This window comes from Lagenorhynchus albirostris, chromosome 16 (genome assembly GCF_949774975.1).
Source record: "Lagenorhynchus albirostris chromosome 16, mLagAlb1.1, whole genome shotgun sequence".
Classification (NCBI taxonomy): domain Eukaryota; kingdom Metazoa; phylum Chordata; class Mammalia; order Artiodactyla; family Delphinidae; genus Lagenorhynchus; species Lagenorhynchus albirostris.
Genome location: NC_083110.1, coordinates 79596381 through 79621729, shown reverse-complemented (window position 1 = coordinate 79621729; position 25349 = coordinate 79596381). Strand labels below are relative to the sequence as shown.

The 25349-nt window shown below is 47.3% G+C and overlaps 1 protein-coding gene across 1 annotated transcript; it reads left to right on the top strand.

Annotated features, from left to right (window-relative positions):
• The first annotated feature begins 2928 nt into the window (after positions 1 to 2928).
• CLRN3 (clarin 3) lies at positions 2929 to 15856 on the top strand. Its single transcript, XM_060126952.1, has 3 exons — positions 2929 to 3157; positions 9591 to 9770; positions 15576 to 15856. The coding sequence occupies exons 1-3, from the start codon at positions 2929 to 2931 to the stop codon at positions 15854 to 15856; spliced, it is 690 nt and encodes a 229-aa protein (XP_059982935.1).
• Positions 15857 to 25349: the final 9493 nt, after the last annotated feature.

Here is a 25349-nt window from a genome sequence, read left to right as displayed (position 1 = left end):
AAAGCTGACCTCAGACTCTTCCACAGCAACATTCAATGTCAAAAGACAACAGAGTAATATGCACAAAATTTTGAGGGGAAGAAAATGTAGCAGCCATGCTGTCATTCAAGAATAAAAGCTGACTGCTTCTTCTGACCCTGATGGAGGAACAGGGACCAGATTGGCCCTCCAGTAATAAAACAGAAAATTATATATATTTTAAAAAAAGTGTTTCTAGACACTGGACATTAGGCAGAATAGGGCTTTAATTCCTGAAAGAAAAGAAAAAAATGAGGTTTTACTGACCACTGCACCAGGGAGTTTTCAAGGAGGAATTCACAGGCAATGGTGCAAGAGAAGAAACCAGGAAGAGCCAGTAATCATCTGGAGTTGAAGAGAAAGAGATCAGAGTTTGGGGAAGCAAAAGTGGCTAAAATTGGTGGTGTAGAGTCCTGGAGAGAGATGGCTGCCCAGGCAAGCTCTAGACATCTGCAGGGAGATCCCTCAAATCTTTGGTTGCGTGCTGGTCCATAAGGGTGAGAGGAAGGCATCTGAGGTCACAGGAAAAGAGCCGGCGGAAAGCAGTGTGACAAACAGTTCCTGGAGTTGACACAGAGCTGGGAAGAAAGACTTTGCAATAGAGAATCCAGAAAGAGACCCATACAATGTGGCCATCTGATTTTCAACAAAGATGCCAGATGCCAAGACAATCTATCAGGGAAAGGGTAATCTTTTCAAGAAATCAAGCTGCAACAATTGCATCCCCACATGTATAAGAATGAATCTCAGCCATTACTTCATACTCTATTAAGAAAAAAACCTCAAAATAAGCAAATAACCATAAATGTGGGAATTTAAATGATAAAACTTCTAGAAGAGCGCATAGGAGAAAAATACCTTTGCAATCCTGGGTTAGGCAAAGATTTCTTAAATATGACATTTAAAGCACAATCCACAAAATGAAAACAATTGATACTTAGACTTCATCCAAATTAGAAAATTTTTCTCTTCAAAAGATACTACAAAGAATATGAAAAGATAAGCCAGAGACTGGGAGAAAATAGTCGCAAAACATATATCTAGTAAAGGACTTACACACAGAATGTACCATATAAAAAACTCTTAAAACTAAAATGTCCACGACAAGGATATGTATAAATAAATTCTGATTACTTCATACAATGGTAAACCTGATGTATTGGCATGAAAGGGAGTCCTATGACAAACTGTTGAGATTTTTAACAAGATTATGAAATAGAACATGGAGTAGAACTTGATTTTAATATAAATGTGTATGGGCATAAGGATATGGGTATAAAAGTTATTGCCCAAGTATGAACACAATTTTTTCTTTTAGGATGAATTTTTAAATTATATTTGCTTTCTTCCTTTTTTTGTGAGTACCATTTGATATTTTTTCTAACGAGCATATATAATGCTTGTATCATGATATAAAATTATTTTCAGACTGGAAGAAGGACTAGAAGGACAGAACTACGGAAATTCTGTCCTATCCCTAAAAATGTAGTTAAAATGAATAGACTTAAGTAGAAACAAACTAGTTTTCCCCATAATATACAACGTTGTGAAGATAAAGATGCACATTCACTGTGTTAAGGGTGTGTGGTTAACTTGGTACAACTTTTTCTGATGAGCAACTTAGCAATGCATAGCAACAGCTTCAGAAAACGTTTACATGCTTTGACTCCCATCTAGAAATCTAAGCAAGGAATTATTCAGAGATACGGATGCAGGTTTATCTAGAAGGATGTTCATGCTTGTTCTTTTTCAATTATAATTTAAAGTTTGGAGCATCATAAATGTCCACCATAGTGGAGTATTTGTACATATATCCCCGATAACTCATTCAACAAAAATTTGCTGAGTGTCTGCTGTGCCAGGCTCTTTGGCAGACCCTGGGTCTAGTGGTGACCCAAACAAACATGTCCACCTCCTGGTCCATAGTCTAGTTATTCTAGTGGGAAAGACAGACATTATCAACTCATTCCACTAATAAGTTAGGTGCTATCCAAGAAAAGTACAGCATGAAAATGTACATATACAATATTACTTTATAGCCAGGTAAAGAATATAATAAAAAGAAGTGTACATAATGTGCTGTGAACATCTATTTATTATCTCGAGAAATGATCTTCTTGCCAAACGGGGGACTTTCTCTGAGGGCCAGAAATGATCATTTACAAACTATTCGCCACTCAACAGGGAGAATGGAGTCACAAAGGCTTAAAGCAGAAATGTTCAGAACCACTTCCATCCGAGAACTAAAGAGAAAGAGAGATGAAACCTCTCAAGTTATAATTTAAATAATGTGCAGGTGTGATCCAACTTGAAAGAGGAAATTTGAAAGGAGCACTTCTTTATTAAGGTCTAAAAATAAGGTGTCAACTTTTCTCTTTCCACTCTCCAGTATCTCTAGCAAGAACTTCATCTCCTTAGGGTTTCCTTTTGGAACACTTGTTAAGGTCAAGTCATTAACCTTGGCAGGTGGGACTCTATGTTGTCGGCTGCTAGAATCAGCAACATTTGGGGGGTACGGATCCTCTGCTCCCTCATTATTTAGGAATTCTAGTTCTCTCCTGACGTGATAGGCTGAACTTTCTTCCAAGGCACTTGAAAAAGAGTTATAAATTAATTGTGTGATTGAGGAAGTCTTGGAAAGACCATGCCTACCCCCTCGTTCCTGCTGGTTGGCTGTAACCATAGCAACCTCTTACTCCAGACCAAAGTTCAGCTACTGTAAATCTTTATGACCGTGTTCATAGTCCAATGTTCGTTAATATGACCCTTCCTCATGGAGAGAGAGCTTTTATATTTTACAAGCAAGTGTTAGACTCCATTTCTAAATACTGGACTCCAAATGAGAAGGTCCAGAAATATTATAAAAAGATCTTTGTTTTTTTACCCTAGGATCCTCATTTTCCTGAGAAGATGCCTACGGCAACGAAAAGATTGATGTTCTTAACCAGCTTTGTCACAAGCTTGGGGGCTTTAATCGTAGTTTGTTCTATTCTTACAACTCAAGAATGGATCCGCAGTACGGTTGTCATTAGTGAGACTTCTTCGAATGGTAGCGTGATTATCACCTACGGACTCTTTCGTGGGAAGAGTATTCAAGAATTGAATCATGGACTTGCAGAATCAGACAAAAATTTTGAAGGTAAATCATAGCTCATTTGAACGGATACAGTGAGATTGAATTAACTGGGGAAGAGTCATACCATCCTGTATTTCGGCCAAATAGCCCTTCAAAAGTAATTTCCTTGTGAACTTAGCTGGGCTGTAGATATGAAAGCATAGTTTTAATTTTGAAAATTCACGGAATCATTATTTCAGCTTCCTCGGTTCTGGTTGTGTCTAGTAGCAAAACAGTCTAAATCATTCTAGCAGAGGCTATGCTTAAACAGTACTACAGAGTGTATTGATAGGGAAATAGTTAAGTAAAAATATGGAGCACCAATGTGGTGCTCTACAGCCAGTAGCGACAGCATTTTTAACTGTATTGACTGTGGATTTTTAGTTGGAGCAAGAACCTCTGTCCAGAACTTAATTACTGGCATCTATGCAAGGAAAAAATAAAGTGGAAGATATGGACAATTTCTTATCCTTATATCTCAAGTTCATTTCTTTCACTGATTTGAATTTGCAGTCTTACCTCCAAAATATCTCATTGCTGTTGGAATTGATATTAAATTTCCATTAAGTCTATTAATCGAATATTTTACAGGAATTCCTAAATTTTTTTTCTGATTTCATACACACTAATGTCCTACTCTCAATGGGAGGAAAACAAAGATTCCTTGAGAACGATAAGTTGAATTTAGCTATTTGTTTGGCATTTGAAGTTTGAATATATACCGTTATGTTTTCTAAATTTAAAACCAAATTTGTAACTTGTTTACCACCTTAAATGGACTTTTTTCGAAGGGTGTTGCGTGCAGTTCACTACACAGGGGTTTATCAGGTATTATGCAGTCATTACCTCTTTCCTTATAAACATACATCATTTTCTGCCTTATACAAATGTAATGTTTAGCCCTCATTCCGTGCATAATGGTGGGACATTAGCTTTTGACATTAGCTCCAAGTTCTAGCTCTAATTTGTGACTTTATTAATGAAATGATTTCCTTAAATCCAGAGCAACATACTTATATTTCCAAATTACAAATTTGCCTTTTAGACTTTAGCAAAAGCAACGTCTCGCCCAGTATTTTAGCAGCGTTACACATCTCCTCCGGTACCAGCCTCAGGTCCTCAGGAAAATGAGGAATATTTTCTTTGCGGCGACTAGAAAAGAAGACTTTCAAAGATTCACTACCATTTTCAGTTCTGTGAATAGCATTTGCAAAACCAAAACTTGTTCAACTTCCTGAATTTCCAGACACTTGTAAATTTTTTAAAATACAAGAAAACAGCCTGTGAATTTTTTGATTTTCATACAGTGTCTGTTTGGAACCAGTTGGCTCCAATTGGAGATAACTGGCTTCAATGAGATCCCTGACTCCCTACATCCAGAGCAGCACCAAGGAGGCCCGGGTGGGTCAGCGCCTGGTTCTAGAACCCCATGGGAGTGACGTGAGCACAGTGGCTTTGGGAGGGCAGGGACAGCTGTGGTCAAGGATAGATCTGAAGGCGGCAGGCAGTCCCGTGGGCCTACAGAGGAGGTGGAATATTTGCATTTGCTTTGCCTGGCTCTCTAGTTTTACTCTTTCCTTTCCTTTTCTTTTTTATTTTTCCTACTTTTCCTCTTTTCCCCAGAGAACCACATTCCAACTTCAAGTCACTGCCTCCAGTCACCCCAGGGGCTGTAGAAAATAAACGACCTCCCAGGCACTGAGATGCTGCACAATTGCCGGGTGTTCAAATCTGCTAGGGACACCTCAGAGTCCAGGGGGTCTTCAGTGTTGATGGTTTTAGCAGTCATTGAACTGGGAACACTTGCAAACAGTCCTCTCGGAGAGGGAAAAGTCACATAACCCAAATGTAGATGGTGGTTCAGCTGGTGCAGGTGTGTGGACATGGTCCCCCAGGAGCAGATCTGCAAACGCGCAGTGAGACAGGTTCTTTAGGACAACACGGGCTTATTTCCAATCAGAAACCAACCGTTGGCAGTACAATAAAATCATCGTATAAATGCCACTTTCCTGCCCTGTTGTGGTGGATTGCCTTTTCCTCTGAGAAGTTAACCATGTCAGTTTCTTAGCTAGGATGAGTTCACACTGAAATCTCCAAAGAGTAATGAATATTGCAAAGCTCTGCTATATTTCTACATAGGATTTATCACATGGTGCCGATTTGGGGCTGTAGATTTTGAAATGAAGTGATGATGGCTGAGTTCAACTTGCCAAAATAATTCAGCCTACAATACGCCAATTGGTGAGGAAAAGAATCAGTCCAACCTGGGGAGGAAACTCTCCGTGGTGTAGCTAGATTGTTCGGGCAGCTCAGGCTCACCAGAAGCTCTACTAGCCTCATCCAGAGGCATCCCAGCTGGTCCAACACCCAGATGAAAAGTGCCAGGTGTCCACCCGTGAGCACGTTGCCTTGCTACTCCAAAGATTCCGGATATTTAATTTTGGTGCAGAAAAACCTTCCTGAGCAGCTATTATGTGAGTGAGGGGCTTGGATCCCAAGCGGAACTGCACAGAGCTGGGTTGCTCACCACCTAGTCTTTCTAGAGAAAGGCCCGGACCCCATCAGTTAAATCCATCAGCCCGCACTACCTGTAGGACAAAGGTGTGTGACAGGTCATTATGAGAACAAGGGGCAGTTTCACCCCAAATGTGCCTCCCCCTGCCCACCAGTCTCTTTTCACTACCTACCCCTTTTGTTCCGGGGGAACTCAAAGTTGTACTATTGGCTCAAGCTACAAATAATGAGGAAAGTGAGTCTGCTGCAAAAATCAATGAACTGCAAGATTGACTGAACTGAAGAAATGAGGTTTATATCTCCAGAATTTACAAAAAGCCCCTTCTTACTTCTCCTATCTGTCCACCCCACCCCATACACATCCCATACTTTCCCTCGGGGTGGGAGTGACATATCATTTACCCCCAGAGACATGACCACACTGGGCGGTGCAGCAGAAAAGGGCAGAGAAAGCTTTCCCCCATCCTTCTCTCTGAGACACCCCTCGTCAATTTCCTAGAGGCTGAAGCCATCAGCTGGGACGTCCTGGGAGAGCTCCTAGGCCACACTCTGGGATCCATGGAGTTAATGAGCCCTTCCAGGGATACACTGTGGTCCAGGGACTGAGAAGCTCCACTGGGTCAGGCCCCCTGGTGACCAGGTGCTTGAGAAGGGGGTGGAGACCATTCCTCCTCACAAGAAAGCCACCAGCTCTCCCTCAATTTCCGAGGACTTCCTGAAAACCAGAGCTAGAAGGGCTAGATGGCCAGTGGGGCTTGAGTATAAATGTCCAGGCACAGGAAGCCCGGATGTCCGGATGACCCCCATTTGTGCGCTGCCCACCACCCAGTACATTTCGGCCTCCCAGCTGCGGGAGCCGTGGCCTCCTTCCCCGGGGCTGCCAGAATCCGAGCGATTAGTTTCAATTGTGGGGTGGCTTTCTCGATTCCGTCGCTTGACCCCTCAAAGGAAGGAAAAAGAACAGAATGTATTTGCTAATTTTGTAGGCAGAGAGCAGCTGTCAGATGCGGTGGAGGTTGATTGTGATTTCCTTCTTGCCAACTTTCACTGAATTCCCAGCTTTCATTGTCTGAGTTCTGAGCCAGGAAGGGGAGGGGAGATACAGCTGTCATACCTGTGTGGCAGGGAATTCAGAAGGCTGAAATAGAATTTGGAAATATGGCTGCTAAAATTAAGATAAATTGTCACATGAATTCATAGAAAAGTGTGAGTCGGTAGGCTCCAAATGGACTCCCTTTTGAGAACTGATGTCTAATAGATGTTACCAACAGTCAAAAAGAAAGCCAAGGGCTTCCCTGGTGGCGCAGTGGTTGAGAGTCCGCCTGCCGATGCAGGGGACACGGGTTCGTGCCCCGGTCCGGGAAGATCCCACATGCCGCGGAGCGGCTGGGCCCGTGAGCCATGGCCGCTGAGCCTGCGCGTCCGGAGCCTGTGCTCTGCAACGGGAGAGGCCACGGCAGTGAGAGGCCCGCGTACCGCAAAAAAAAAAAAAGAAAGCCAAACCTGACTGTCACTTTCTAATTTACTATGAAAAGGTGGAATGTTCACCATTTGCAAATGAACATCCATTTACAGCTTTTAATAAGAAAATTTCCCCAGGGAAACTTGGTGCTTTGGACACAGGACATTTTTCCCGGGCTGAAATTTTTATTTTCTAGTTAAGTATCCAAATTTTGTCTTATTGGCTAAGGACAGAGGTCATTTAGTCCCCGGCAAACTTCTGATTCAATGCTGGAGTTCCCTCCTTCATGCTCAGGCAGAGGCTGTGGGATTGTGGAAAAAAGGGGAGTGGTTCTTGCCAGCAGTGACTAAGTTTGAAACATCTGCAGTATTTGACCCTGCACCTCTGCACAGGTGTGTCCTGCTTCTTGTTTTTCCTATTCTGGTGTCATCTTCCACGAGCTGCAAAATAGACATCACAGCCATGCCAAGCCCTCACCACTGCATCTCCGGGGTGAGCCAGGCAAAGGAGCTAGAGCCTCGGGCTTGAGGGCAAGGCCTTTGGAGCTGTCCCAGCCCAGACGGCTTCCCGGAGGGCAGGGGGCCCATCGGGCCCCACCCATCCCCATGCAGGCAACAGGGGGTAGCAGAGAGGACAGCATTCTCAGTTTAACCAATGCCTTTCAGAGTTCTTACCTGGAGTGCATAGCAAAGGGGACTGCGCTGAGAACTTAGCCCTTCCCATGGGTTAATAACAGAAACAGTGACAAGGGCTGGGCACTGCTAGGGATGAGCAGACTGGACGTGTGTGCACTGAACTCTGCACCCAGTCTCGTCTCACTGAGTGGTGAACTCATGGCCTCCGTGTTGCTGAACTGGTTTTTCCCTCTTCTGTCCTCTCTGGTCTCCTGTGGGGTTTGAAGGGCTGTAGCTGTGCTCACGGGAAACCATACCCACATTTCTTTTCTCCTGCCCCTTGTCTTTCCTGACTCCTTTCTTGTCCGCTGGCCACACCCTCCTGCCTGCCTCTATTCCTGCTCTGTGTGGAGACACTTCCAGCCCTGGGCTTGGCCACGTGACGTGGCCATCAGGATGAATTCTCTCACACACGAGGGTCTTTACAACCAGATTCCCAGCGTCCAGATGTCTGAAGGCAGATTTGCTGGCCAAAGCTCTCTCATGCCCACCCTCTGTCCGATGACAGGAAATTTACCTCCCTTGCAAAGTACCGCTGATTTCAAAAGAAAAACATCTGAACTAATAACATGTGGGTATTCAGAGGTGGAGAGAGGATGGACCCCGCACAAGTATTGTCACATCTTATCGGGAGAGTTGAGCCCGTCTGGCCAGCACGGGTAGGGAGGTAAAGTCAGACTAAATGTGTGCAGAGTCGGGGCCAGGCTGGCGGGGGCTTTGGAATCCCGTCTTATGAAGAACACATTGGGGTTTATATCCCTTTTCAAATACTGGGAAAGTCTCCAGGCAGGAGAGGAGGGAGTGGATTCTGCGTCGCTCCAAAAGGAGCATTAGGATCCAGGGTAAATGTTGTAGAGACGCAGAATGAAAAACCTTTAAATGACTAAGGAGACACAGTGATGGAAAAGGCTACCTTGCAAAGAGAGGGCTCCTTGCTGCCAGGACACATTTCAGGAGGAGGCTCCAGGTCTCCCCTGGCTCCCAGGGCCCCATTCCTGAAAATGTGCCACATCCAGAGCGGAGCAAGAAGGCTTCCGCGGCCGTCCTGGTTTCCGTTCCTTAAAGCTGCTCGGGGGTGAAGATGTGAGAGGCTCCTGCCCTCTCCCAGGGGACCTGAAAATCAGGAATGGAAAGAAGGAAGCTTTTCCTTTTCCCTTCCCACCCCCATTGTGGTTCTAACACCTTGTAATTCCCAATGATGGTGTTAGTACATTACTAAAGACTCTGAAATCTTTTTCCCAATTTACTTTTTCCCTTCTGTCGTGCTGTGACTTTCACAGAACCTCTCGGTAAACACTCTATTGAATGTGGTGGCAATCTCCTAATGGCCTGAAACGAGAGGTAAACACTCTATTGAATGTGGTGGCAAATCTCTTAAGGGCCTGAGACACACTGGCTGCTCTTGGAGATGTTTACAAACGCATGGCTGGGTCTCCAGGTAAGTGTGGGGAGAGCGTGTCTCTGGTGTCTGCTCATTTTGTAAACAAAGAAGGGAGCGGAGGAAACAGATGCCTGGGGAGGCTGGCGGGTGGTGGTTAGAAAGGGGAGAATGGCAAAAGCAGGAACTGGTGGCAAACGGCCCAGGGCACCTGCGTTTCATTTTACGCAAGTGCATATCCACGTCTGGAGCTCCCCTGCGCTTAAGAAATATGCAAATTTTATGAAAAGGCTGACAGTTTCTAACCCCAGTGCCTCAGAGGGTAGAATGGGGAAGGAGGCAGCATGGGGTGTGTGAGGGTGGGCCTGCCCTCCGGTCCAGAGCTGGTCTTTGCATTTGGTGCTGCGTACTTACCAAACATTGCTTTAGTTTTAGGAACATTGAGCAGTTCTTCCCCAAAGACTCTGCACTTGGTGGTCATCCTGTTCCTGGTCCTTAGTTTGTTCACTTCGCTGTTGAGCTCTGTGTTCACCTTCTACAACAGCTTCAGCAACCCCTATCAGACGTTCTTGGGACCGATGGGGGTGTACACCTGGAACGGACTCAGCGGTGAGTATCGGTGAGAGGACGTGCTCTCTGCCTCTGTCCCCCTGCTTCCCTCTCACACTCGTGGACACACACGGTCACGGTCGAGCCATGGGCGTTAAGAGGGCCCCCTGTGTGCTGAGTTGCGTGCTGGGGGCTGAGGTTTACTTTTGTAAACTTACAGCATTTATTCAGTCTCTTTGGAAATAAAATTCTGTTTTAGGTGCCCAGGTAAGAGACCAGAGTGAGGTGAGGAAGGCGTGTTAGGTGTTAAAATATATGACATACCGAGGCTTTGCTTTGGAGTATCTGGTGTAAGGAGTTGAACAAAAAAAACACATGCATCAACAAAACATTCACTGGGCTCCTGTGGCGTGCTTGACTCCACATTAGGCTCCACGTGATGTGTGGAAGTCAACACGTGAACACACATGCACACACATGCACGTGTGTTATTTAGTCTCCTTCTTGCCCTCGTAGAACAGCAGTCAACTTGACAAAATCTAAACCTGATCGTGGCACAGAGGGCCACCAAGAATGTCATTTTGGAGGATCTGGGGCCAATGCCCTTCTTGTGGGCAACCTGTGAGTCCCGGATGTTGCTGGGCAGTGTTGCTAGGTTGTGTTACTTGTTTGCTGGGAAAGGTATTGGGGTGAGGGATGGGAAGTGGAGCCCAGCTTGAGTCACAGTGTTTTGGACTTTCTCTGGGTCTCATGGACTCTGTGGCCACTGTGTCTGCCCAGGGACGTGGTCACATGGGAGCCTCGTTGCCCCTGCCAGGCAGCCGGGTTTCTCCTGGTCTTTCCCTCCCTCCACGAGAACCTGATCTCGAGATCGAATCAGAAGCAGCCCATCCTACTAACCGGACGGCTCTGGAGGTGCTCGCGTGTAAGCCACAGGTGGTGCATTTTTTAAAAAATAGGTTACTTTATTTATTTTTATAAATTTTTTTTTCATTTTATTTTTGGCTGCGTTGGGTCTTCGTTGCTGTGCGCGGGCTAGTTGCAGTGAGCTGTGGCTACTCTTTGTCGCGGTGCGCGGGCTTCTCATTGCAGTGGCTTCTCTCGTTGCAGAGCATGGGCTCCAGGCGCATGGGCTTCAGTAGTTATGGCTCGTGGGCTCAGTAGTTGTGGCTCACGAGCTCTAGAGCATAGGCTCAGTAGTTGTGGAATATGGGCTTAGTTGCTCTGCGGCATGTGGGATCTTCCTGGACCAGGGCTCGAACCCGTGTCCCCTGCAGTGGTGGATTCTTAACCACTGCGCCACCAAGGAAGCCCGGTGGTATATTTTTAACACAGACCAGGAACGTTCAGGGACAAAGAAAGGTGCCCTGGATATTAGGCTGTAAGGAAGCCTCAGAGGAGGGGCTCTGGGCAGCAGCTTTCCCCTGTCCTCCTGCTGAGAGGCCATCCTCACACTGGCCGCTGCAGGTGGCTGGAGGGGCCCCTGTGCTGGGGCTCCCAGCAGTGCTGTGCTGAGAACGAGCACCCGGCTCTTGGGGGAGGGAAGCCCTGACTGCCGCCCTGGCTGGTGCGAGTGTGTAAACACTTCCACTGCGGCCTTTTTCAAGCTAATGGTTGAGGAGATGTGTGAGCCAGTCCCAGCCCAGCAGGGATACAAGGGAGAGCCACGCAACTCACTGCTCCAGCAAGCGCAGCTCATAACTATCGTGCACCGCAAGGGTGGAAACTTGGGCTGCCCTGGGCAAGCCTGCACCGCGGCCACGTCGCACGCTCCCCCCTCAGCTCTGAGCGCTTGGTGTCAGGCTGGTGCAGCCACATCCACACATGACCAGCCCTTTCCTTTCTTTCTATGATTTTATTACCCGGTGGTAAAAACAAACAAACGCCCCAATGTAAAGGGCATCTGCTGTGGGCCAGGCACGACAGTCCCTCGGAATGAGTATTCCTGCTTCCTGGCTCACAGTGGAGCTGAGGGAATTGGCTCTAAACTCAGAGATCCTCGTCCGGATGCCAGGGTTCCTTGCCCCACGCTGTTTCTAGGAGGCTCGTTCACCTCCGTCAACCAACGCAAAGGAAAGACTCATTGGCACTCATTGCCAGGGTAAAACATAGATTATTTTAATTCTTGCTCATATGATCAAGAAGCTTCAGGTACGGCTGGATCCAGGGTCTCAGCCAGCACCGTCAGAACTCTGTTCTCCTCCAGTGTCCCCTCTATCATTAAGCAGCTGGGCTGGTCCTCTTAAAGGCAAGTGGGCTGCCAGCCCTTCTTGGCCCACCACCGATGCAGCAACCCCAGGAGAAAAGACAACTTTTCCCCCAAATCGGACTCTCACTGGAATTGCCCTTCTCCATTTCTGGAGCAAAGCTCCATGGCCGGCAGGGTTGAATTCACTGACTGAGCCCCTTGGCAGAGAACTGACCAGCTGGGAGCTGGGGAGGATGGATCTGAGAGGAACGTCGGGCTCTCGAACCAGACGGGGAGGTCCGACGTGGGCCCAGTGGGACAAAGCCGGCCCCCATTCCTCTGTCTGCACCTGCAGGGCTCGGAGCACATCCCTTCATCTCGGCAGGAGGGAGCCCCGGGCTTTCAGCCTCTTTCTCCATGGCTGAGTCTAAGCTGGCTTCGCACAGGGCACGTTTGTGGAGGAAAACATGGAAAATGGGGCCTGCAGCCTCCCTCACCGCCATCCCCACCTGCTTCTAACAACAAAGAATTGTTTGCCAGGCAGCAAACTCTGGCCACGTTCCCTCCCAGGCTTGGGGCAAGTTCTGACACACAGAGGGGCTGTGAGCTGGGCAGAAACACACTCGGAGACTTTGCCTTTGCCTCTCTGTTCAGCCTTTGGCTTTGCCTCTGAAGGCCCTCACAGCCTCCGGCTTCGATAGGGCAGACTTGGGCCCCGAGTTTGGTCGGAGAACTCAGTGAAAACTCAGTTCATGGGAGGCTCAGCCTTCAGGGGGTTTTGGCCACAGAGATGCCATCACTGTGTCCTTGGCTTGGATCACCGTGGGGAGAGGGCAGGGGTCAGGCTGCCCTCAGGGGTCCTGGAGGCAGAGGGAAGGGCCACACACCCCTCTGCAGGCTGGGCTTGGACACCCTCTCCTTGGCTGCAGGGAAGAAGGGGGAGTGATTTGCTAGTTTGTTGCTGAAGGATCGGGAGGGGGTTCTCCTTTTTTGAAAAATTTATTTATTTATTTTTGGCTACGTTGGTCTTTGTTGCTGCGCGCAGGCTTTCTCTAGTTGCGGCGAGCAGGGGCTACTCTTCGTTGAGGTACACAGGCTTCTCTTGTTGCAGAGCACGGGCTCTAGGCACACGGGCTTCAGTAGTTGTGGTGCACGGGCTTCAGTAGTTGTGGCGCACAGGCTCAGTAGTTGTGGCATGTGGGCTCTAGGAGCACAGGCTTCAGTAGTTGTGGCTCACGGGCTCTAGAGCGCAGGCTCAGTAGTTGTGGCGCATGGGCTTAGTTGCTCCACAGCATGTGGGATCTTCCCAGGCCAGGGCTCGAACCGTGTCCCCTGCATTGGCAGGTGGATTCTTAACCACTGTGCCACCAGGGAAGCCCTGGGATTCTGCTTTGAGGAGAAAAATACCAGCATCACCTCCCGGGCCACTGTGCCCTCTGACCCCAGCCTGGCATGGCGCAACCTTGACCCCAGGGGATAGAACTGTAGTCTGAGAGATGATGGAGCCGGAGAGAATCTTGCAGACGGTGTGTCCCAACACATTTGAACCTCAGTCGAGGAACCGAGAGCAGAGAGTAACCCAGCAGGTCCCACGGCCCAGTGGGGACAGGCTGGGGTGGGAAGCCAGCGTCCCGAGCCTTCAGGGCCTCCTCCTTCTACCAGGGGCTCCCTCCAGGTCCAATAGCTCTTCTGTCCCAGAAGCCGGACGACAGGCTGTGAGACGCGTGCCCTTTCTCAGGGGGCTCAGGTCAGCATCTGTGTCCATGGCGGCCCCTCCCAATTCAAATCAAAGCATCTACTTCAGGAAAAAGCATTTAACCCATTTCCATCCTACCCCTTTATGACTAAGCTTTCATTAGAAACTTCCCAAGAGCACGATGAAGGATAATTAAGGGGTGTGAGACGCATAGCGCAGAGAGGAGGGGGTTTGTATGTACTCACTCCTTTTATTATTAAGAAATAAAACCATTAGGTTGAGGATGAAAGACCGTCATCACGGAGAGTGAGAAGTCCTCACGCAGAAGCCCTCTCATTAGGGCCTCTGGAGGGCCGTTCCCTGGGTGTGGGTTACGATCAGGACAAGTTTGATGCCAAAATGTCCTTCTAGTTCTGGGTAAATGTCAGCAGATGACGAGTCACGCAGACTGTGTCCCAAAGGACCTCCGTCCTGGGGATTCCCGGACCCGGCATGCTCAGGCCCCGCCCCGCTGGACGGTTCGCCGGCAGCATCACGCGTCTGGAATGTCTGCGCCCTGACCTTCCTTCTCCCGCCTTTTTAAACGGCTTAATTGAGATATGACTCACATACCATACAGTTCACGCATTTAACCTGTGCCATTCAGTGGTTTTAGTATATTCACAGACCTGTGCGACCATCACCACAGTTGATTTTAGAATATTTTCATGGTCTCAAAAGGAAACTCCTCCCCCCAGGCCATCCCCAGTCCTAAGCAGCCATGAATCTACTTTGTGTCTCTAGCTCGCCCACTTTGGAAAATGAGGGATGAGGTTCAGAGACGCTAAACTCATCTCCCAACGCCAGTAGCTGGAGCCCTTGAACCCTGCTGTCTCTGACTCCAGAACTATGTTCCTTAACTAGGCCAAAGGAGCTTTCCAAAGTCAAAATGTGCTCTAGTGAAGGACATTGTGAAGAATAAAAAAGGGAAGCTAAAAATTTTAAATGCAAAAAAAAAAAAAAAAGAAAAAAAAATTTTAAATGCTCTTTTTTATATATATATATATGAATTCATTTAATTCTTACAACAACGCTTCCAGGTAGGTATTATTATTACTTTCTTAAACATCTTTATTGGAGTATAATTGCTTTACAATGGTGTGTTAGTTTCTGCTTTATAACAAAGTGAATCAGCTATACATATACATATGTTCCCATATCTCTTCCCTCTTGCATTTCCCTCCCTCCCCCCGTCCCTATCCCACCCCTCTAGGTGGTCACAAAGCACCGAGCTGATCTCCCTGTGCCATGCGGCTGCTTCCCACTAGCTATCTATTTTACGTTTGGTAGTGTCATGGACATATATACACTACTAAAATGCTCTTCTAAAATGAGTTTAGTAAAGAGATCCTTCCTGGTTAAATGCTGTGCTCTATTGTGTGTAGAATGAAATCCCAGCTCCGGAGCCGGCATTCAGAGCTCTCCAAGTGGGCTCATCCTCTGTATCCTGTGCTCAGGACCCTCAGCACCTCTTCCCATCAGATGAGCTTGTGCCTCACAGACCCGGATGCTCTGAGTTCATCAACCACCACGAGTCTCTGTTTGGGCCGCCTTTTCCATTTGTCCTTCCTCAGCCTTGCCATCCCGCTGGTCTCTCTAGATAGTTTCCCCGTTGACCTCCGTGTTCAAGCATTTATTCATCCCTCATTCAGTACACCTGCTAGGTTCATTGCCCAGGGAAGTGGGCAGAGCAGCTCCTTCTGAAAGGGCTTGAGCTGAATGTTTGTCCCTGTCCACAACTGCCCTGCACCGTCTTTAGCATTTGGAGCCTAGAATCCAGCTTGTGCCTTTCATTTCTTTTACATTCCCCCTAATGCTTAAAAGAGAGTAAGTCCCAGTGTAGATATTCAGTGAATACCCATAGAGTACGTGTGATAAAGGAAAACAGTGACATTAAAAAATGTATCACCATGTTATCTATGAAACTATTTCTTCCTTTCAGCATCCTTCATATTCATAAGCATGGTGCTCTTTGTGGGGAACACACAATCCAATCATCTCTCAGAGGAGCTGGCCCAGAGGCTCTACCCACTTTATCCAGCAGTCACTCACCAAGGAACCTCCCACAGTTACGGATACTCATTCTGGCTCACCCTGCTCGTCATTCTTCTAAACATAGTCACCGCGGTCATCATCGCCTTCTTCCAGAAGGCCAGAAAGCAGTGGAAGAAGGAGCAGAAAAAGCCCATGGAATATGCCCCAAGGGATGGAATTTTATTCTGAATTCTGTACCCACGTTTGGTGGTTACGTCTACTCTGTTGTACGCCAGCTCCCCGAGCAGTAACTGGCTGGCTTGTCTGGGTGATCGGCAGGTAAAGTGCAGGCCTGTTTGACTGTCATTCTGTGACAGCTTTTGTATCTCATGACACTATGTTCTTCATAACTGATGTACCCTTGAAAAAGGATTCTTCCCATGAGGGTGGGGAAGACGAAAAAGAAAGCTCTCCAGTCCTTGTAGTGTTCAAAGCAGTAGAATGATTGTGAGTCTATGGACCCTTCTGACCTGGTCTCAATCTCTTAGGTAATAAAGGTTTGGGTTACGCACCTTCCCTTTGAGTTGCTCGAAGCACTTTGGTACCTATGATCTCATTCACCTCAGGAGAGACCATGCATTTTTATTCCACTCTATGAATGAAGACTTCCAGGCACAGAGAGATTCAGAACTTTTTTTTCCTAGACCAGGTGTTGGAAGCAAAAGGAGAGACCTAGGGGTGTATGACCTGGTCCTCTGGACCCTCAACTGCCCATATAACTTAAAGCCAATGGTGAGTAGAAATGCTGATATTCATTTTTGAGTTTCCAAGATGGATTTTATTTTATTTTATTTATTTATATTTTTTAATATATTTTTTTGCGGTACGCGGGCCTCTCCCGTTGAGGAGCACAGGCTCCGGACGCGCAGGCTCAGCGGCCATGGCTCACGGGCCCAGCCTCTCCGCGGTATGTGGGATCTTCCCAGACCGGGGCATGAACCCGCGTCCCCTGCATCGGCAGGCGGACTTTCAACCACTGCGCCACCAGGGAAGCCCCAAGATGGGTTTTTTGTAGGGAAAAGATTAGGAAGGAAGAATATCAAGGAAAGATTAAAATTATAGCCCTACAGCCTCATTCTAAGAAGGTTAAATATATTTTTGCTTTAAAAAGATTGTGGTGAATTCAATCAAAAGAGAAATGTCATATTGTGGTAATTTCTAAAAACCCCATCAACCAACCCTCTGCTTAGTTGCTGCAGTGTCCCCGACACAGGTGTAGATGGTCAGGTGGGAGTGTATCACCCATCAGCAGACTCCTGCCCAGCCAGAGGCTAAGAAATGGGTTCCAGCTCTATGGCTTGCAGGCATACCCTGATGGTTAGGTGCACAGCACAGGTGATGGGTTGCGCACAGCAGGGCAGGTGCGCAGCACAGGTGATGGGTTGCCTTCTAAGAACAGGTGGGTGGAACGAGTTCATGGCCTCATGAGAGGACAGTGGGTGACCTGGAATATTTTAAAAGACACCAGATGGATTCGACCTACTTCGCCAGTAGGATATTCTCCCGGAAAATCACTTTGAGAATCTTTGGGGCTTGACAGAGCACTGACCGAATTCTGAAATAATCACCTTTCACGTCTCGATGGAACCAGAGCCAAAAGAAGCAGAATTCTCTTAGTGTAATTTACAAAGCAGCAGCTCTTTGGACAGGAGGATACATCCTTTATGAAACTAGCAGAGATTAACCATCTTCTTACCCATTACTTTTTAACAATCTGTCTTAGAAATAACATTTTTCATTCAAGAAACATGCACTGAATACCTGTGATGTGATTAATGCCTTGCTAAGCCAGGTACCTGCCCCCACAGAGATCACAACTGAACAGTTAAGACAGACATTCAAAAAGCAGTCACTAATTCCATGTGAAATCCATTCTTAGTCACAAAACTGTGTTCATTCTTTGAAAGGTCAGTTCTCCATAACCTCCCTCCGCCAAATCCTACTGAAGTCAAAATTACTCTAATAAATCAACTTAGTGTGAAACTGAACATATTAAAAATATGATTACCCACAGCAAAACTGTTCTAAATTCTTTGAAGCTAAAATCATTAATGTTCTTTGGAAGTTTGAATTTTATATCAGATTTTGATAATAGGGTTGAGTAACAAAGAGGAAACAGATGAGGGTAACAAATTTGCCCTCACATCCTGTATCAGTACAAAAGATTCTGTAGCTGGGGAAGACTGTGTTTACTCATCTCAGCATTGGAGCAGAGCTTGCCTTCTTTAGAGGACAAACTATCTTAATCCTTATATCGTAAATGGTCTTTGAGGAACCATTTAAGACACGGGAAAATCAGGTAAGTGGAACTACAGTTCACAGTCTGGGAGATGAAGAGCTTTGCTCTCTTACTACGTCTGAAGGTAGAAAGTAAAGAAGCTGCCTGTGTGTTCAGTGGAAATCTTCTTAAGGAAGGACAGGGCTTGCTGACTATTCACAACCACAGGCAATGTGGCACGACTCAACTCTGGCCTCCTGCCCTGGCCCCCCGAGATGGGCCTTTTAGCGAATGTCCGTGGGGTGGGGAGGGGGACTGACTTTTTTTCAGGGAAAGAAGTACCGTTGAAAAGTAATTTGCTGTTCTAAAACTACTAATAAATGTGCATTCTCTTACTTTTCCTGTAACGGAACCACCTGAAACACTATTTTGAAGGGGTCCAAACGGGTCCATGAAATATGAATGTTTCAAGGGTCGTGATGTGACCCCTAATCGGTCCACGTGGTCCTGTCATGATGAGCTAGTTTACCATATAAAATATCGTGCTCTTCAGTTTTATAAGAACATAGAGTCTGTGATCATAATTGTAGGGAAAGTCGTACTTTACACTAATGTCAAAGTGATGGGGCTCCTCTGGTGGGCTGATGCTTGCAGAGCACGGTGGCAGACAGGGGCCTCAGCCTCCAGTTAAGCTTCGCCTTCATCATTACAATTTGATTTGATCATCTCACCAACGCCTGTGGACCAGGCAGGGCAGGGGCAGTTGTCTCCTTGGATATACCACTTCTCTGGGTCTAATGAGCTATCCGGCAGCCAGCCCCACGTGGCCGTACAGCATTGGCGCCTGTGGCACGTAGCCATACAGGTAGACGGATCAGCAGCCTCCCGCCTTCTGATTGGCCTCTTGGAAGCCCTAGGGGCCTGCAGTTCTGCAAAGCACAGGCAGGTGCCAAGTAAAGTTCCAGAACAGGTTCTCCCTCTGCCGGCCCATCGCCCACCCAGAGTGCATCCTTCTTTTTCACTGAAACCAGCCACGGAGTGCAGACTTGAAGCCAGGTTCTTAGTTGTCTAATCTGATGTCTTTCTAGAGCCTGGACCAGGACGCAGAGCAGGCGTGTGTGGGACCGGATGTCTAGGAGTCGGGAGGCTTTCTGATTCTGAAACTCCAGCTTGGAGAGAAGCCAGGCTCCTTGGTCCCTGAGCCCCACGGGGGTCTCCTGACCCTGGGACCCAGATGCCCCCCGAGGGCCTTGCATACATAGGTTCCCCCCGCCAGGGGCGCGGAGGGCTGATGCCTCTGTAGCAGCTGGGGCTGCAGTCTGCTCTCTGGGCCTCACCCTCAACCACCCCCCGACCCAGGACACAGGACCCAGTTGGGGGCTCCATTTTTACACTGCTCTGACATCTCATAGGAGCCGCAAGAAGCCAGCAGTCCCCCCTTCTCTGAGCTTTCCTCATGATGGAAAAATAAGTAATAAATAATAGAAATGACAACCAGCGTGGGATTGAGCAGGGAACGTCTGCAGTCAGGCTGCCCGGGGTGGAGAAGTTAATCTCAGCAAAAGCCTCATTCTAATCATCTGTGAAGTGGGATCGCAGTACCAGGCTTCGCTCTCAGCAATGTGAGAATGAACTGTGATCAGGGATGTGAAGAACTCGGGACCTTGATAACCGATGGCCATGCCTCTCCTCACAGAACTGGGAGCCCGCAGAGCGTGGTGGTGGCAACTTTAAAAGCTAGAGGATGTTGCCCCTTTAGCTACCACATTAATAATTCTTTTGTTCTGTAAATGAGCGACAAACAACTTCAACCCGGGGAGGCTAAGAAACTTGCCCAAGTGTCCACAACTGGCAAGTAGCAAAGCAGCACAGAAAACAGGTCTCGGGGCCCCTGTGTTTTTTACTAACGTTTGATTCGGTTGCATAAACATTTGTCTGCATCCGGCTGAGGGTGGACCGAGGGGACAGAGGAGAAGGTCCCTGCCTGTGAGCTCTGCCCGAGAGGAGGCATGGCTTCGCGGTATTGCCCATGGGACTAAGCCGCACATTTCACGGCATTTGTGTGTCTCCGTGGATCTGGATCTGATTCATTCAGAACACAAAGGAGCAGCTTGCTCAGGCAAAAGCACCCAATTTGTTTCAAATAAATCCTCAGCTGGGCTGGAGAGGGCAGGGTCCCCTGACGTGACTCTCCCCCACACACTCAGATGAGGCAACGCCCCGTGACCTGAGGACTTTGTGCTTCTTAAAATAGAAAGGGAGGCCCAGGTTACTCGTGGTGACCTGGGTCACTGGATTACAAAAACCGAGCCCAAGGAGGAACTGAGACCTGGGGAGTCTGTGGAATATTAAATGCCCTGAGTGCCACTGCACGAAGGTCAGCCCAGGCTGTTCTCCCTGCCCTTCCTGCTCTGTGATCTCACGCTGCCCGCAGACTCTGAAAATTCTTAGAGCATCACTTAGAATTCCAGACAACGTCCTAGTTACAAAAAAAGAAAAGTGAATCTGTCTTTGTGACAGGCTTCGGACCATGAAGATTTCATTTTCAAAATGTTTAAATATTTAGTTAAAAAACAAAAATTTAGGTAGAAATACGTTGTATTTTATGACTATTCCTTTTAAATGAACTACTTTAAAAATGAACACCCCTCCTACCTCTGTCTCCCACTGCTCGCCAAGAGGCGTAGACTGAATAATTTTTAACCTTGACCCTTTGTAGAATTCTCTGCCCCTCTGGCTGTCCTGGAGCAGGACACGCCCACAAAACAGTCCCTTCCGGAAGCAGGGGTTTCTGCTTTTCTAATTCAGTGCACAGATGGTGGGTCTTCCAGAAAAGAGTGTGGTCACAGCAAACGTCACCGTCTCTCAACGTGTGCTTCCCCTAAATGCTCTACAGGCGAGAATCCATTGAATCCTCCTGGCAAAGGCAGGTGCTGGTTTAGAATGAGCTCATTTCACAGATGAGGACTGAGGATTACGCTGGTTAAATGGCGCGTCCACAATCCCACAGCAAGGGAGACACTGAGCAGAGATTCCAGCGCAGACTGTCTGCCATGTCTTGGGTGAGGCACGTGCCCTGGGGGCCGATAATCTCACGGTGGCCCCTCGTGTCTGCATCAAAGCGTTGTAAAATGCCCCACGTGCACATCCACGCACTAGACCTTGGCCTCCGTCAGGTGTCCTCCTGGTAAATTTGCTGGATTAACTAAGTTTGCTGGATTTCTGAAGTGCGGAATCATTCTCCTTTGGCTTAAAAGTTTAACTACTTTCAGCAGACACTACGCACTGAGTGTTATCTTTATGCACTCAAGGCAGACTGACCTCTTCTTGATAGCTCCACCACTGTGCTAGGTAGAGGTTCAGTATTCTGTTGAAGGCAGGTGAGGCCGTGCCGAAAGCACGTGCTTGTGTGCTGAGACTTAGGTTTTAGTGAATACGCAGCGAACAAATATTTATTGAGCGCTAAGTCCATTGAAGATGGGTGGCCGAAGGTGGGAACCCAGCTGAACAGACAGACCTTGAGTCCACCCTGACGAGGCTTTCCAGCAGAACCTCTTTGGGAGCATCTTGAAGGTGAACCTAGGCTAATTGGGAAGGTTCCCCGAGAAAGACGTGGCCTTTGCTCCACCCCGAATTCTGTGACCTTAGAGAGGATCTAATCCAGCCCTCGGGTTACACGGAAAGCAAGGGAAGCTCAGATCTAGCAAGTCGAGGGTTTCTAATCTCTGCTTCCTCATTTGAAAATAAGAAATAAAAGGGTAGAGGAAGATTTAGGATCCTTTAAGTTCTTGTTTTTTTCTTCTTAATTTCATTCAGTTTATTGTTTAAAGAAACATTTACATAAACACAAAATGTGAACAGGTCAAGGTTCCAAGTATGCAGGACACGTGATAAGTGTTTCCCAGGGAACTTCCGTTCCTATAAAAATCTTGTTTTTGCGAATGCTGCTATTATATTCCATGAGGGGTACAACAAGCCTGCTCTGCAGGGGTCTCACTTTGCTGTATAGTGTTGTTGAAACGTTCCTTTCAGCATTTGCCTCACAAAAGTCAAATAACGCCGTCTGCAGCAACATGGGTGGACCTAGAGATAATCATACTGAGTGAAGTAAGTCAGACAAAGGAGGGCAAATTCCATATGATATCACTCATATGTGGATCTAAAATATGACCCAAATGAACTTATCTATGAAACAGAAACAGACTCACAGACATAGAGGACAGACTTGTGGTTGCCAAGGGGAAGGGAGGGTGGGGGAGGGATGGATTGGAAGTTTGGGATTAGCAGATGCAAACTATTATATATAGAATGGATAAACGACAAGGTCCTACTGTATCAGCACAGGGAACTATATTCAATATCCTGGGATAAACCATATTGGAAAAGAATGTATATATATGTATAACTGAAATGCTTTGCTGTACAGCAGAAATTAATACAACATTTTAAATTAACTATATTTCAATAAAATAATTTTTTTAAAAAAAAAAGAGCACACACAAGGACCTCAGAAAAAAAGGGCAATGAATGAATGATGATGACGTTCAGGTACACTTAATAGGATAAGAAAAATTCTCTTCATATTCCAGAATGAGAAATCTTTGAAAAAATTTTCTCATTTCCAGACTCTTCTATTTATATTTACAAATGAGTGCCCAGGAGCTCGTGGTGCACTGTTGAGGAAACTCTGAGGTCATGTGTCTGGGAGCTGTGTGGCTTTTTACTGAGCGTACCGACCCACGCATGCTTCACACCCTGCTGTGAACGCAGTGCCTTTGGAAGGTGTTTTGGCTGTACTCTGACCCAAGTCAGTTAACGCCACTCCACCTGATAATCTGCCACCCCCAGCGTGGCTCGATGCAAACATCTAGCTTAATGCCTCCATGACAATTCGGCTGTCATGGACTCGTTCAATCAAATAAAAACCTGTAGAGAATTTTGATAGCAAGATAAATGATGCATCACTTTTTCAGAGGGTCATAGAGATGGATGGCATTTAAGATGCCCATGGCTAAAGATCAGGAGTTCTTAAACTACTGAAGCCCATGCTCCTAGGGCCCGTGCTCTGCAATAAGAGAAGCCACCGCGATGAGAAGCCCGCGCACCGCAACAAAGAGTAGCCCCAGCTCCCTGCAACTAGAGAAAGCCCGCACGCAGCAACAAAACCCCAACACAGCCAAAAATAAAGAAAATATAAAAAAAAAAAAGAAAATGAAGAGACACCAGAGCTCTCTGTCCCTCCGTGAGCACCAAGGAAAGGCCACATGAGGACGTGTGAGCGGGTTGCTGTCTGGAAACAAGGAAGTGAGTCCCCATCAGGAACTGAGTCTTCAGGCACCTTGATCTTGGACTTTCCAGCCTCCAGAACTGTGAGAAGTAAATGTCTGTTTTTTAAGCGCCCCCAGAATGCGATATTTCATTATAGCAGCCTAAGCTGACTAAGACAGGCTTTTTAGACCCATTCATGTATGGGGGGCATGGTCAACTTGAGCAGACGGGCCTCTCAAAGGTAACTGTGTTTTGTGATAAGCCTTGCGGAGCGCGGGACAAAGGAAAGCAATGGATTGGGAGCTGGCTCTCAAGTGGGGTAAGGGGCCAGCAGGGAGCTAATTTGGCCGCTGCTCACGCTCGTACGTGGTGGGAGTGTGGGTGGTGGATCAGCCCAGATCAGGAGCTCAGTTCCAGCCTAGGACTTCCAACCGACCAGCTGTGTGACCTCGAGCTGCAGCTTTTCCTCTTTGGGCCTCGGTTTCCTCATTCACATGACGGAAGGCCTTCCGTGACCCTGGCTCACGCCTACATCTAAATGTTGCTTAGGTCCATTGGGGTCTTTCATGAGGGTTTGAAAAAGGCAATTCTGCAGATTTTTTGATCCTAACCATGATGTTGCAGGTAGCCTTCGGGTGGGTAAGAGGGTGGGGAGACTGGGCTTAATCTGGGGTCAGGCATGCTGACAACGAATGGGCAGATATGAGAGGAGGACAGATTTGTATCCTCCAGAGGACGATGGATTCCAGCAAAGAGGAAGAAGCCATGTGCTGACAGGCGGTGGGAGGCCCATGCCCTGGGTCCACAGGCTGGCGCGTGCTCGCCTCCGTCGCTTAGAGGACACCACGGAGCAACTTGTCCCTCTCGAAAGACTCAGCGCAGGCTCGGGAGATGCGGAGATTGAAGAGGGCTTTCACAGGGCACACATCTGAGCTGTGAGCACAAGGGCAGGGCAAAGCACAGGGCTGTCCCTGCCTGGGACCCAAGCTGTGAAGAGAGGAAATCTACTGGAAACTTCATGGAAGACTTCGTATCTTGTTCACCATCCACTGAAGGTGAGAAAAGACAGCCATGATTTTTAAGGGAGCACCACAGCCAGGGTGATGGTGGAGGGAAGGGAGTCAACGGGGAGAGCCTGTGGGCCCCAGATGAGAGCGAGAGAATTTACCAAGGCTTCCGCGGTTCATCCGAGGGACATGCAGACAAGACACCATTGGCCAACAGCCTCCTTTTCTAACCACTGGGACACCTGCTCTGAGGAACCGTCGTGCTCCCTTGCCTGAGACTTTCTGTTGGGAGCAGAGTTGCCACACTTCAGAGCGTTCACAATGAGCCCAATTTCACCCACACAGTGAGGTTTTGATGCTTTTCAACCAAAGAAAGCAAAGAGCCAGCGCTCAGGGGGCAGGTAGAATCATTAGCTCTCAGAGAAACGCAAATCAAACCACAATGAGATACCGCTTTGCATCCACTAGCCTGGCTGGAATCAGAGGCAGAGAACAGTAAGCATGGTTGAGGGTGTGAACTCAGAACCGCGTGTACAGCTGGTGGGGATGTGCAGTGGTGTAGCCACTTTGGAAAACAGTCTGGGAGTTGCTGAAACAGGTAAAGAGAGTTACATACGACCCAGCAATTCCAGTACTAGCTATACACCTAAGGGAATTAGAAGCACATTTCCACATAAAATTTGTACATGAATGTTCATGGCAGCATCATTCATAATAGCCAAAAAGTGGAAACCATCCAAATGCCCATCCACTGATGAATAGATAAACAAAATGTGGTGTAACTACGCAGTGGACTATTAGTCAGCCATAGAGAGAGGAGTGAAGTACTGAATATGCTACAACATGGATGGGTCTTGAAAACACAATGCTCAGTGAAAAATCCAGACAAAAAAGTCCACATGTTGCAGAATTCCATTCATATGTGATGTCCAGAATAGAGAGATCAGGAAAAACAGAAAGTAGCTCAGTGTGCTTAGAGCTGGGAGGGGGGCAGGAGGGTCAAGGAGGACTGATCAAGGGTTCAGGGTTTCGTTTTGAGACGGTGAAAATGTTCTAAAATCGTGGTGATCGTTTCACCTATCTGTGAATATACTAAAAACCATTGAATTGTACATTTTCAATGGGTGAGTTGTATGGTGTGTGAATTATAGCTCCATAAAGCTATTTTAAAAGTCTGTTACGTTCTCTT

Bases quoted from the DNA above. Each gene is read 5' to 3' on its own strand.
- CLRN3 (XM_060126952.1), top strand. From the start codon at position 2,929: ATGCCTACGGCAACGAAAAGATTGATGTTCTTAACCAGCTTTGTCACA. The intron at 3,158-9,590 runs GTAAATCATAGC...ACATTGCTTTAG, and splicing joins ATCAGACAAAAATTTTGAAG to TTTTAGGAACATTGAGCAGT. The intron at 9,771-15,575 runs GTGAGTATCGGT...TCTTCCTTTCAG, and splicing joins CACCTGGAACGGACTCAGCG to CATCCTTCATATTCATAAGC.